At 44.2% G+C, this 14,507-nt stretch overlaps 1 protein-coding gene across 3 annotated transcripts in view; it reads right to left on the bottom strand.

Moving 5' to 3' along the window:
• The window catches only part of LOC103349679 (uncharacterized), a 170,017-nt gene that overhangs the window by 63,440 nt on the left and 92,070 nt on the right, over window positions 1–14,507 (bottom strand). For all 3 annotated transcript variants that reach the window (XR_011388800.1, XR_011388801.1, XM_070074418.1), the window contains exon 6: window positions 1,089–1,149. Coding sequence is in view for 1 of the 3 variants with exons in the window: in XM_070074418.1 (XP_069930519.1) it covers window positions 1,089–1,149 (61 nt within the window). In the remaining 2 variants the exon portion in view is untranslated. The remainder of the gene's footprint in view (window positions 1–1,088; window positions 1,150–14,507) is intronic.

The raw sequence follows: 14,507 nt of genomic DNA, 5'->3' as shown, positions 1-14,507 counted from the left end.
TTACCTGCTACGCCATAGTGCCAGCCCCCATTTGTAGTTTGAGTGAGGGAATTCCTGTGAGTTATAAATATACTGTGTCATACTTGATTTTTGGAGATTGTCTTTATTGCACCTTTACTCTAGAACAATAATTTAGTTACACCAAACTTTCCATATTGACAACTGTTTTCTCCCAAAACTTAAAGCCATTCTTCAGTTGTTCTGGCCTCTGTCAGTGCTAATGAGAATTTTGCTGATAGCCTGATTGTTGTTCTTTTGCGAGAAATATGACTTGAACACTGGTTGTTTTACATTGTTTGTTTGGGCCTTCTGGATCTCTGAGCGCCACCATGGAGCTGGCAAGAACAAGCACCTTACAAAGGTGACAAAACTGGAGTCAAGAAGAAAGCCGTTGCTCTGATTTCCACAAAGATTGGTAGAATGTGAAAGGTACAGGAAAACCTTTAAATCAGAGCTCCATCTAGGTCTTTGTGTGGGCATAAGGACACTGGGAAGAAAATGGCTCTGTCATTTGAAAAAGTCATGTGTGCCAGGGCTCATTTGTTGTGGGCTGTGGCACTCTGGTCAAATTTTGGAATAAGAAAGGAGGCTAAGCGCACCTGTCACCTCTATGCATGATAACATTGCCGCCAGCCCTCACTGGAGGGGGAGCACACCGCCAGCCCTCACTGGAGGGGGAGCACACCACACTAGATGTGATAGTAAGGATTTTGGAACTTTCTAGTCTTCAGGAGGTTTAACTCTTAGCAATTTTCTCTTCAATTATTGGAGTAGTTTTATGAAGCATTCACTATTGATTCAATCTGCCTCTAATATCATATTCTTCATAAATTTTTTTCAACAGAAATATTATATGATGGAACAAAACCAGAATCAGTTATGATAGCTTGCAGTAAGTACAAGATAAAAATGTGGGGACCCTTGTTAAAAATTATTAAGGATTTAAACAAATGTAGGGTATACATACAATGAAAAATATTTTTCAGCCTTAAAAAGGAAGGAAATTCTAACCCACGGACATGGATGGCCTTGAGGGTATTATGCTAAGAAGCCAGCCACCAAAAGAAAAGTAATGCATGACTACTTACATATGGTCCCTGGAGCAGTCAGCTTCGTGAAGACAGAAAGTAGGATGCCAGTCGCCAGGGCCTGGGGGAGAGGGAAAGCAGGCTGTTCAGTGGGGGAAGAATTTTAAAAGCAGAATATCCTAGGATGGGCATTTAGATTCATTGTTAAGATGCGCAAGTCCTGGAGACCTGGCTTCTGCTCCTGCGCCCAGGTTCCTGCCAGTGTAGACCCATGGAGGCAGCGGTGATACTTAAGTGAGCGGGTTCCTGCCACTCACATAGAAGACCAAGCCTGGGTTCCCTGCTTCTGGCTGCAAGTCCAGGCCAGTCCCAGCTGTTGCAGGCATTTGGCTTCAGTGAACAGGAGCTCTGTCTCCATCTGTCTCTGCCTCTGTCTCTCCCTTTCTCTCTGCCTCTCAAATAAATAAACATTTAAGAAAACAGAATATGCTGGCGCTGGCCTTTGTGGCACTAAAAAGTAATTCAGAATTAAAACTTTTTCGTATTTTTCAAAGGAATCTCGTCAGCTTTGAGATGCTGCAAGGGCTGGGTATGTGTGTGGATGCCGCTCATGACACGTATTTAGATGAATGGAAGCACATGAAATTCAGTTGGGTGCTAATGTCAGCCTTAGAGAAAACTGTTAGGTGGCTGAAGGTCTGAACATAAATGGAAGAGACCCGACCTCACCGTAATAGAAATAGTTTCAGCTTCACAGTTTGGGTGAGCACTTTTTTTAAAAAAGATTTATTTATTTCAAAGACATAGTTAGAGAGAGAAGCAGAGACAGAGAGAGAGAGAGAGAGAGAGAGAGAAAGGTCTTCCACCTGCTGGTTCACTCTCCTAAATGACCACAACCATCGGAGCTGAGCTGATCTAAAGCCAGGAGCCAGGAGCCAGGAGCTTCTTTCTGGTCTCCCACACGGGTGCAGGAACCCAAAGATTTGGGCCACCTTTCACTGCTTTCCAAGGCCATAGCAGAGAACTGCATCAGAAATGGAACAGCAGGGACTCAAACTCTGCCCGTATGGGATGCCAGCACTGCGCCACAGTGCCAGCCCAGGTGAGCACTCCTGATGTGGCTGTTAAATATTCTGCAGATATCTCAAAGACAACTTACTTCACTAAACATATTGTCCAGACCTGAGCTGGCCAGCACAGTGACTTTGGGACCCTTAAAATGTGATGTTGAATGCTTCATCTTCAAATATTTGAGCAGGGTAAATATTAATAATGAGAACATGTTATACATATTGGGTTAAATAATGTACTATTTAAATTCAACCTGTTTCTTTTTGCTTTTCTAAAGGGGCTGCTAGACATTTAAAATTATATACATGACTTACTTTTGTGGCTCCCAGTTACATTTCTTTTTTTTTTTTTAATATTTTTTAAAATTTATTTGAAATACAGAGTTACAGAGAGAGGGAGAGAAAGAGAGAGAGGTCTTCCAACTGCTGGTTCACTCCCCAGATGGCCGCAATGACCGGAGCTGCACTGATCCGATGCCAGGAGCCAGGAGCTTCCTCCAGGTCTCCCATGTAGGTGCAGGGGCCCAAAGACTTGGGCCATCTTCTACTGCTATCCCAGGTCAAAGCAGAGAGCTGGATCAGAAGAGGAGCAGCCGGAACTAGAACTGGCACCCATATGGGATGGCAGTGCATCAGACCAGGGCTTTAACCCGCTGTGCCACAGCACTGGCCCCGTCCCAGTTACATTTCTACTAAACAGTGTTGGCCTAGCATGCTTGGTTTTTGATATAAAGTAGACCATTGGTGTTCTGATTTATTCTCAACCCAAGACTGAAGACACTTTGCAGCTGCCTAACCTTAGTCCAAAGAGTTTATTATTTAGGGGCCAGAGTTATGGAGCAGAGGGCTAAGTTGCCTCCTTATCAGAGCATTGGTTCAAGTTCTGGCAGCTCTGCTTTAATCCAGCTCCCTGCTAATTGCCTGGGAAGGCAGCAGAGGATGGCCCACATGCTTGGGCCCCTGGTACTCCTGGATGGAGTTCCAAACTCTTGCCTTTGGCCGGCCCCAGCCCTGACCATTGCAGCCATTTGGGGAGTAATCCAGGGGATACATCGGTCTTTCTCTCCCTGTAGCTCTTTCAAACAAATAGATCTTTTTAAAATGAGCAATAAATATACTTTTATAATATTCTGAATATTTTAAAATTGATTTGGTGTTATTTTGAGCATAAACATGTATAAAGAACATATAGCTAATTTACTTTTAATTTTAGTTATAGTTAATGAATTTAAAGTATTAGACTTATAATGTGAGCTCAGACATTAACATATCCATTCCTATGCAAAATTGTTGAACTCACACTTTTCCATAAGATTTGTTTTTAAATTCAGCAATCCTAAGAAGTAAATCTGTCCATTCTTTTCCTGTGTTAATTTAGAAGCTTGGGTTGTATGTTGAATTCTTTGAATAAAGACCTTTTTTCCCCTTTGTATGCTATGTAATACTCTGAATCTCCTTTAAAATGCCAGTGTCAGGTAACAAAACTCACATCTCTGTGGAAACTGCTCTCCTTGTGTAGTTACTTTGTTGTGTCTGGGAACAGTCATAGATTTTTCTGGATGTTATCCAAATGCCTTTACCAGTATTTAACATCATAATAGAAGTCAAATCTTTTTTTCCATTCTAATTGCAGCTTTTGAATGTTCTCCAGAATAAATGGGGTACACAGATTGTCACTGCATTGCGATGTCAGAGCAGGGGTCCTGTACCCCCACAGCCCTCCTGAGGGTGCACGCGAGGGGTTATAATAAGGAAATGGAATGCAGGAGTCATCTCTTGACCTCCTTCATGACCCAATTGCAAGCGTCTGAAATAACTGCTAAGTTAAAATAATACTTTGTTTTAATGCTCTTAAAACTAATTGTGACAATGGTATTCTGTACTATGTAAATTGCTTTATTTCTTTTTTTTTTTTTTTTTTTTTTTTTTTTTTGTACAGGCAGAGTTAGACAGTGAGAGAGAGAGACAGAGTGATAGGTCTTCCTTCCGTTGGTTCACCCCCCAAATGTCCACTATGGTCAGCATGCTGCACTGATCTGAAGCCAGAAGCCAGGTGCTTCCTCCTGGTCTCCCAAGGGGGTGCAGGGCCCAAGCACTTGGGCCATCTTCCACTGCCTTCCCGGGCCACAGCAGAGAGCTGAACTGGAAGAGGAGCAACCGGGACAGAATCCAGCACCCCAACCAGGACTAGAACCTGGGGTGCAGGCGCCGCAGGCACTGACAATTGGCACTTGGCAATTAGCCAAGTGAGCTGCGGCACCGGCCTAAATTGCTTTATTTCTAATAAAAGCCAGGATGAAACCTTCCTTGCTGTAATCCATTTAATGTGTCTTTAACACTGAATCAGCACTGTAGCGGTGGCTTTGTTATGACTGCCATTTAACCTGCTTTGATATCATATTTATATCTATCCAGAGAGGAGCTGAGCTAGGAGTAGTCGTCACACTGGGGGCTGCTTCGTGCTGGTGCCTCTGATCTTCCCTCTGGGGACTTCCTTGTGGACCACTGGAGCGTGAGCTGTCCGAGCACACGCAGGCTTGGCTGATTAACTTTGGGGCATAGTCTCTCTCAGTACTCTGCAGACTTTATCCCTTGGGAATCCTGGTAAAATATACAGTCTGATTTAGTAGATTTAGGATGAAACTTGATGATGATGATGATGATGGACCACTCTGAGTTAACTTCTACACTGGCCTCCACACTTTCCTGAAGGAATTAGGCTCCATTTTCCTTCAATGGCAATTTGCCTGATTATTCTCCTTTGACTAATTTTCTTACCTTCCCTGTTTCTCACTTCTCTGTTCCCTCACTTTCCTGCTTGCATGTGAATTCTTATCTCAAGTTGCTTCTGGGAAACCCACATCAAGAATATCTATCCATCCATGCATCCATCATCTGTCCACCCATCTGTATCATTTGCCATCCTTCCATCCCTCTGGAACATAGCAACACAGTGCAGCAGCCTCTTCCAGCATCCAGCCAGCTGAAACTCTGGGAGGGAAAGGATGAACACATCAGCAGGGAGTGGAAAGACCAAGCCGATGACTGTGAGCTCAATCGGCTTTTCCCTCTTTCTCGTGCAACTGTCAGACGGGGGTGATGTGGTGCAGGGGGAAGCCCTGTTTAAAGAAAACAGGCAGTTAGGGCTGTGTGAATGATGCAACGCCAGAAGCCCACAGAGGGCTTGCCATTCGTTGTGGAGAGTGGGCAAGGGCTTTCTGCCTGACTCTTGTCTTCCGGACACACTGTTCGGAGAGAGGCATTTATCAACAGGGCCACACACAGATGGCAGGTCAGATGTTAGCCATGGAAGGGATTGACATCGGCATAAGCAGAGAGACCCTGGGTGAAGTGGTCAGAGGGAATGCCACACAGCCCAGGCTGTGGATCAGCCGCGTGAAGGAGAGGGAAGTGAGAGAGGGCTTTGCAGAGGGTGACACAGGATTTCCTTGTGACTTTGTGCAGCCTGCCTACTGGGTGCCTCTTATCTGGTGGATACGCGGTCAACAGCAGAGCTCTGGACTTCCTCAGCCCAAACCCAACTCTGACACTTGTTGGTTCTGCATCCTGAGCAGGGTATTCAACCTCTTTAAGCATCAGTCTTCCCAATAATAACAGTAATTCCTATCTCATGGGATTGTGATAAAAATTGAATGAGATTTTCTGTACAAAGTGTTCTGTTACAACTGGAGGACAAGAGAGCCGCCCTGATATTGCAAATATTCCCAAGAATGTCAAGGAGACGCTGGATGGTCCTTTCGTTTGAGTCCAGCATTGTGTATACACATACACATTTAATATCATACTCGTAGAAAGCCACTGGAGTGATAATGCCCTGATTATGTAAATCAACCACAGCTTTAACAGCCAAAAAATCCAGTTACTGCCCTTAGCTATGCATGAAATCACCCTGTGAAAGCGTTCCTGAGTGAGGCAAACACCTGTTCCTGATGGGACCCAAAAGGGAAACTTAATTTGATGCCTCTGCTTCCCCTTCTCATTAAAAGTATCTGGACCCCTACTGAAATAGTTAATGCAGAGGGCACTTTCACTTTCTCAGCCTGAGAAACGGAAGCCGCTCCGTCTAGGCAGGGTCCCTACTCCTCCCCTCCCATTGCTGGGATTCTGAGGGCTGAAATTACTTTGGTTTTGCCCTCAAGACCCCTTGATCACACCCGATGGTCTCACCTGCTGTGGCTTCTCTCCAGTCTCCTGACAGGGAGACATTCTGGAAACAACATTGTAAAAGGCCAAGGGCAGGTCATTTCTTGGGCCTGTGCATGAGAGAATCTGTCACTGCAGTAAGTGATCTGAGTCCAACGGCTCTTTCATCTCAGTCTTTTGAAAGCCACTTCCCCTCTGTAACCGACATCTGTCCTGGCCTCTTCTTGGGCTGGAGAAGCTGGGTGCTGATAGAAATCACAGATGTGGCCCCAGCTCCCCTTCAGCACTCTGGTCAGAGGTCATGCGGCTGCTTTCCGGTAACAGGTGGCACTTGACCTTCAGAGCGGCCCCTCCTTTCATCGTGGATCTGAATCATGAAATATTCAGGGTGAAAAACGGTCGCTTTGCATTGCAGCCCCAACGACAAGCTATTTGAAGGCTGTGTTTTAAAGTAATCCTAATAATAGTAAAAGTAGGTGCCATTGCTGTCAGTGGCTAACTCTCTGCTCCATCAATGGTGTGAGTTGCTGTGGCTTCCAATAACATTTCACAGTGCAAAGTAATAGAGGTACTGTGCTTACAGACATCAGAAAGGGAAGAACAAGGAATTTATGCTAACATCAAAATGAAGTAGTTATTAGTGACATAGATTCCTATGTACACTACACTACACTGCTATTTTTTTAAAGACTTATTTTATTTATTTGAAAAGCAGAGTCACAAAGAGAGAGAGAGACAAAGGCCTTCCATCTGCAGGCTAGCTCCCAAATGGCTGCAACAGCCAGGGCTGGGCCAGGCCGAAGCCAGGAGCCAGGAACTTCATCCAGGTCTCCCACGTGGCTGCAGGGGTCCAAGAACTTGGACCATCTTCCGCTGCTTTCCCAGGCACATTGGCAGGCAGCTGGACTGGAAGTGCAGCAGCCAGGACTTGAACTGGTGTTCAGATGGGATTCTAGCATCACAGGCAGTCACCTAATCTGTTTTGCCAAAACACGAGTCCCTATACTGCTATTTTGATGAATAATCGTGTTAATTAGCTAATAGACTACTAGAGTTCTAAGTGGCTCTCACTGGTGTTGAACTATGAGCAGTCTGTCCTCCCTTCTTCTCCTTCCTGCCTAGGGAAAATAAGATACTCAATTCACACATGCTTGGGAAATTCCTACAGATAATGAAAGAATTAACAGGCAGCAATTCTAATCTCAAGGACCCATATTGAAACCAGGAATCCAAGTAGGTCCTATTGATGAAGGGGCTAAATTCCCCCTACTTGAGGGAGTTTCCCAAGCTATTAACTGTACATTTGACATTCACACACCATGCAAAAGTGGATACAGAGGCCCTGGGGCAATGCCTAGAACTACAGTGTCATCAGAAACAACATTACATCTGACAACCATGAGATTCTCTGTATGGAAGATTTTAGTGTTGCCAACTGGTCTCCCATATGTTAAGGACTCAGCAGGACCACCCAGGGGCACACACATGCATGCTGTCCACACACAGCCTTGACTCAAGGGTCCTATGTGTAGTTCCCCTGGGAAAGAATCAAAGGCCAAAGGTGGGAGGCCCAGACACAAAGCAGCTGTAGCACATCACTGAGACTGGCTGCTGACTGGGAGAAGAATTGAAAGTTTCATCAGAACTCAAAGGATCAGCAATAACAGATCCCATGATAGCTGCAGTTTATTTGGTTGAAATCATCATTAAAATTTAAAAAAAAATCATAGTAAAAGACATGCAACATAAAATTTACTATCTTAGCCATTTTGCAGTGTACAGTTAAGTGTATTTCATGTGATTGTGCATCCCATCTCCAGAACATTTTTTCATCTTGTAAAACTGAAACTCTGTACCCATTAAGTGACAGTTCTGCACTCCTCGCTCCCACCATCCACTGTTGACCACCCTGCTGCTTTCCGTCTCCATACCCCTGACTGCTTTAGATACCTTAGTAAGTGGAATCCTGCAGTACTGTCTTTTTGTGACTGGCTCATGTCACTTAGTAGAATGCCCTCAAAGTTTCTCCGTGTTGTAGCAGGTGTCAGACATTCCTTCCTTGTTAGGGCTGAATACTATTCCATAGTATTTATATGCCCCATTTTGCCTCATGCATAGTATTTATATGCCTCATGCACTTTTCAGTGGGCACTTAGGTTGCTTGCTTACTCTAGCTATTTTGAATAATGTTGCTGTGAATATATTATATCAGGATTTTTAATTGCAACAATAAAAGAGTCACATTTTACTTTACTAACTATTCTCTGGTCTTCAGTATGTCATGTAGTTTGTAAGGAGTATGGAATTGTACTAATTCAGGGAGCTCTAATGGCCCTTGATATTTATATGGAAGATTTTAGTGCTGCCAACTGGTCTCCATATTGATATAAGAGAATGGGATTCTGGAATCTTTGGACACAAAACAGACATAAAATTAACTGATATATAAATTGATCTTATTTTAATCTCAGTCTCCTTAGCACTAAATTTGCATTGCCTGAACTCTTCCAGCTATGATACACTGAAGGAGTAAATTACTCAAAAGTCCTACCCTTATTGATATAATAGTGATGGCTAATACATCGTGCTCAAAATGTTACAAACACCATTTTAACCTATGGGCACTATCAGTGTAACATTTTTTTTTCTTGAGAAAAAGTGAGAGAGAGAAACTTCCATCTGCTGGTTCACTCCCCAAATGGCCACAATGACCAGACTGAGCCAGACTGAAGTCCCAAGCCAGGAGCTTCATCTGCGTCTCCTACGTGGGTACAGGGGTCCAAGCACTTGGGCTGTCTTCCTCTGCTTTCCCAGGCACATTAGCAGGCAGCTGGATCAGAAGTGGAACAGCTGGTACTCGAACCAGAGCCTATATGGGATGCTGATGCTTCAGGTGGCAGCTTTACCTGCTTCGCCACAGTGCTGGCCCTGCAGTGTAACTTTTACAAAAGGGAAAATGAGTCACAGTGACCAAGCATCTTGCTCACTCTACATGATCAGGGCTGCTGTTAGGATGCAGACTGGTTTCACTCCAGAGTTCATGCCATTGACCCCTGCAGTATGAATATGGATATGGATAGATGTGGCGGCTAGGAAGTGTATAATTATGGTTTCTTCTGGACAACCAGCAATAAGAGAAGACATGTTAGAACTCTACATTGATAGGAGAAAATGATGCAGCAGGGAGTGAGTGCTTAGCCTAGTACTTAAGTACCAGTTAAGACACCTGCATCCCACATCAGAGCACCTCGGTTCAATTCTCTGCTCTAGTTTCTCCCTCCAGCTTCCTGCTAATGTAGATCCTGGGAGGCAATGGTGATGGCTCAAGTAGTTGTTCCTGTTACCCATGTAGGTTACATCCCTGGCTCCCTGTCTTGGACCTGGTCATTGTGGGCATTTTAGGAGTGGACCCCTCTGGGAGCTCTCTCGTTCCCTCTCTGTTTTTCTCTCTCTGCCTTTCCAATAAGTCTATTAAATTTTTAGAAATAAAATGATGCAACAGCATGTGATAGAAAGTATTCTGTTTCTAATTGAACACAACTTATCTGATTTCTAACTCTGCTTTCAGCTATATGGTAACTCTAAGATTTTTATCCTCTTGGATTCAGTCTACTTGTGTGAAAATGGGAATAACAATAGTATCCATTTGATATTGTGAAAAATGAAGGAAATAATGTCTCTCAAATATTTAGCTCATAGTAAGTACTCCATAAATATTGGTTCTCATGCCTCTTATGGGACAAGAATGTGATGTAAGAAAACCAGAAATGTGTTTTCAGAAAGGCATTCATGGCATAATCACATTCATTAGTATTTTATTTTTGTTATGCACAAGAATACTTAAGAATTGGATTGTCTCCTCTCTCTTTTGCATTCTGTCAGTCCACTCAGCTGTATTTATTGAAGGAGATCCAAATGCCAGATCAGGGACATATTAATTGGCTGTACTGTTACTCCTTACCCTTTGTACCAGTCTTCGGGAGATTATTGTGAAATCATACCTTGATAGCCACATAATCAAAGTCTTGCCCCTTGCCTAGATTTGATTTTTTAATGATGTTACCAGTCTTTTTTTTTTTTTTTTGACAGGCAGAGTGGATAGTGAGAGAGAGAGAGACAGAGAGAAAGTTCTTCCTTTGCCATTGGTTCACCCTCCAATGGCCGCCATGGCCGGCACGCTGCGGCCGGCGCACCGCGCTGATCCGATGGCAGGAGCCAGGTACTTATCCCTGGTCTCCCATGGGGTGCAGGGCCCAAGTACTTGGACCATCCTCCACTGCACTCCCTGGCCAAGCAGAGAGCTGGCCTGGAAGAGGGGCAACCGGGACAGAATCCGGCACCCTGACCGGGACTAGAACCCGGTGTGCCGGCGCCACAAGGCGGAGGATTAGCCTAGTGAGCCGCAGCACAGACCGATGTTACCAGTCTTAAGATAAAAAGTTATAAGTCTGATATCTTTGTTTATGTACTTTAAGTACTCACATGGGAGTCTAGATATTATTTGTCCAATAGGCTGTTTATTCAGGAATGGTCACAGTGGGTAGAACAGTGTTGCACAAGGGAAAATGCCCTCCCCTCCTTTGCCCTGCTACTCTTTGCTGTGAAGATGTGCAGGGCAAGGTACCAAGGGGGACCAAAGGGAGATGCACAAATCCAGGTCTTCCACTCTCATCAGGAAGGCAGAAGAGGAGTTTCTCTGTGGGTGTACTTGCAAATTTACACAAATGTAGAAAACAAACATTTTTCATGTAGTATTGCACTATCCACCTTCCATTGTTTGCAATGTTTTTCATTGAACAAAAGCATCATTTCTCAGTTTGGTTTCTGCATGTGATATTCAGCAGTCCATTCCTGTGGAGTCAAATATCAAATGAATGGCAAGTTCAAACAAGCACAAGAAATTTTGGAACTATCTGCGAGGTGGATTCCATCTTCCCATTTGTACAGGAACTATCTTGTCATCTAGCTTCTTGGAGGTTCCGGTCTGCAGATGGATAGAAATGTTTGTGCCGGAAAGGCAGGAATGCTCTTGCTGGTTGCTTTTCTTCATTGTTCTCTCTTGTTTATTGCCTGAGACAGCAAAATGCATGCCCAGCACCAGTTCAGCTGCAAGGAGGGCTTGTGCTCTTGTGAAAAGCAAATGTCAATGTCAACTGGAAAAGCTGCCGTTGCCTAGGAATGAACTCCATCGCTTTTAAGATGTGGCCGCCATCTCTCTTTTTGTGTGATGAGGTAGCCTGTGCTTTCTGATGTCTTCTCTTGAATAAGCAGTTCCCTCCTTGGGTGTAGGTGGAATATCTCCTGCCAACACTGACATCAGATCATGTTTTTCCTTACACCAACCCTGCCCACCCCTGCTTTTGAACTATGAGGTCAGTGCTATAAAACACTATTCCCCAATTCTAAAATGCAGTTTCTAAGCATTTGCATGTTTATGTTCTCAGGAACACTCTTCTTATTCATTCTGCATGGTATAATATTAGCCTATGTTGAAGATGAAACCAAACATGAGATAGGGTAATGACTGAGAGTGAATTTTGGTTCAAGGTGAGAATTCACAGGCCCTGGTTCATTGAGCCATGTTTCCCATACTTACAGAGCTGTGAAGCAGCTGCTATGAGTTGAAGCTCTGAGAAATAGTCATAGCAAAGTGGAAGATTTTCATAAGACCAAGCTTTCTCTTCCCGCTCTTGTCTTGATACAGGAATCTGCCCTCTTCCTCACAGTTACCCCTCCCCTTTGCAACAGGCTGCCAGCTACCTAAGCAGCAACTCATGGCTACTTAAGTAAAGCTGCTGCCCTGTTAGCAAGAATTCTGTGTCCTAAGAGTCTACTTCTCAGTTCTTGACATTTGGTCAGTATTGAGAGAAAAGGATTTTTATAAATATTTTTAAAAGAGGAAATGTTGCATTCCTTGGTTGTTATGTCATTGAACTTAAGGTTTGTGAGTCTTATTCTTATAATTTATGTGTCTATTTAGTTGTTTGTCCTCCAAGTTTCCTTTCTTGACTTTTTACCTCTGTCATTTCTCCTGTTTTCCCTTTAGGGTTTCCATGTGCATCTATCTTTTTGTTTCTTGTGTTTAGACACACTCCCTCTCTGTCTCTCCTTTGAATATGTTTGTCTTTTGTTTTTAATAAAAAATTATTATCTATTGATTTCAGAGGCAAACCAAAAAAGAGAGAGAGACAGAGACAGAGAGAACTTTTCCATCTGTTGGTTCACTCCCCAAATGGCTGCAACACCCAAGTCTGGGCCAACTGGAAACCAGGAGACTGGAATTCCACCCAGGTCTTCCATATGAGTGGCAGAGGCCTCAGCATGGGTCATCAACAACTACCTTCCCAGGCACATTAGCAGGAAACTGGATTGGAAGTGGAGCAGCCAGGACATGAACAGCAACTCCAGTATAGGATGCTGGCTTCACAAGAGATGGCTTAACCCACTGTGCCACAGCACCGGATCCGTGAACTTACTTATCTTTTGTCTTCATTTCAATAAACATGTACTGAAAACCTGTTTCAGACCAAGAACTTGTCTAGATATTAAAGAGATATAATGAAAGGTATGGCTCTTCAAGAAAATCAGCTCCTTGGCTGCCCTTGGTGTCTCCCTTTTAATTAGCCATCACAGAAAACTGGAGTTATTCTCCCCAGCTTTGCCTATGCTCCTCATAGGCACCTAGAAAAGAGAAAATTAAATGTGTTTTATTTTTTATTGCAAAGAATTCTCAATAAGCTTCTTTTAAAACCTTTATGTGGTGCCAGAGCTGTGGCATAGCATGCCTGCAGTGCCAGCATCCCATATGGGTGCTGGTTTGTGTCCCGGCTGCTCCACTTCTGATCCAGCTCTCTGCTATGTCCTGAGAAAGCAATACAAGATAGCACAAGTCCTTGGGCCCCTGTATCCGAGTGGGGAGACCCAGAGGAAGCTCCTGGCTCCTGGCTTTGGATCGGTACAGCTCTGACCGGGGAGTGAGCCAGTGGATGGAAGACCTCTCTCTGCCTCTCCTTCTCTCTCTGTGTAGCTGACTTTCAAATAAATAAATAAATAAATCTTTAAAAATAAAACCTTTATGTGACACTCATTTGATTTTATTATGCCTTTTACCTCAATGGTTCCTGGCTGAAAATAAACAACTTATCCATTTCCAAATTACTTTTTTCTTAGGCATGAAAAAAAAATGCTAAGATTATCATTCAAGTGCTCCAGGCCCAGGAGATGCCCCCTGCTTATCTGTCTCACCAGTCGGCAATGACTGATGGTAGGCTCGCACTCAGACATGGCATGGACTTTCACTCAATGAATTATGTGGGGACCTCGAACTTGAGCCCCAGGGGGCGCTGTTACAGCACTGGTTCCAGTGTCCACCTCCAGAGTCTCTGACTCAGCAAGGCTGGGTAGGGCCTGAGAATGTGCATTCCTAACAAGTGCGGAATGACGCCGAGGCTGCTGGTCCTGGGAGCACATTTTGGGAGTCACGGTGTGACACTTTGTTGCCGGTGGGGGACTAGTGGCACATGTATTTACCCATTGTCACGTTTTTGTGCAGAACACTGAACCTTAAGCCATTCAGTAAAAATGTCATTTAATGCACTGTTCTTACTGCAATGTTTTTGTACGAGTGACGAAAGTGTCCTTGTGAGTCCCAGATCTTCCAGCCTTGGTGGGGACCCAGAGGGCAGGAGGGCCCTTTGTGAGATGCTATTTGCTGTTTGCACGCGCCTCTCCAGCTGTGGAGGTGTCAGGTCAGCTCTGACGATAAGTGTTTTTCTAGGCAAAAGAGCAACACCAGGAGCATGACTCAGATTATTAAGTCTGACTTTAGAGGCCTCCTGTTCTCACTGTTTTTGCAGTTTAAAGACATCTGTTCTTGAACTGCCCCACTGCACCTCACCCCAACATCCTGTGTGTTTGAGCTTTGGATTCAACGTCAAGATCATGATTTAGAAGTAAAAGAAACCAACACCGTTACAAGCCAGGGTTTCTTTCAGAGCTGGCTGGCCCTTGGACGGGCTGGCTGTGTGGGCATGGATGTCAGTATGTGTGGACTCCTGTAAAGGGTGTGTGTTTGAGGGAGAAATGGAGGGCTCTGCTGCCACCCAGCATATGAAATGTACACATACTTTGGTGTTTAAGAAGTCTAGGGTTGGAGGCAATGTTGTTGCACAGTGACTCACATCACTGCTTGTGATGCTAAAATCTATATTGGAGCACCAGTTTGCATCCTGGCTGCTCCATTTCT

Source organism: Oryctolagus cuniculus, chromosome 5, assembly GCF_964237555.1.
Source record: "Oryctolagus cuniculus chromosome 5, mOryCun1.1, whole genome shotgun sequence".
NCBI lineage: Eukaryota > Metazoa > Chordata > Mammalia > Lagomorpha > Leporidae > Oryctolagus > Oryctolagus cuniculus.
Note: the sequence above shows the minus strand (reverse complement) of the source record. Positions and strands in the feature narration are given on the sequence as shown.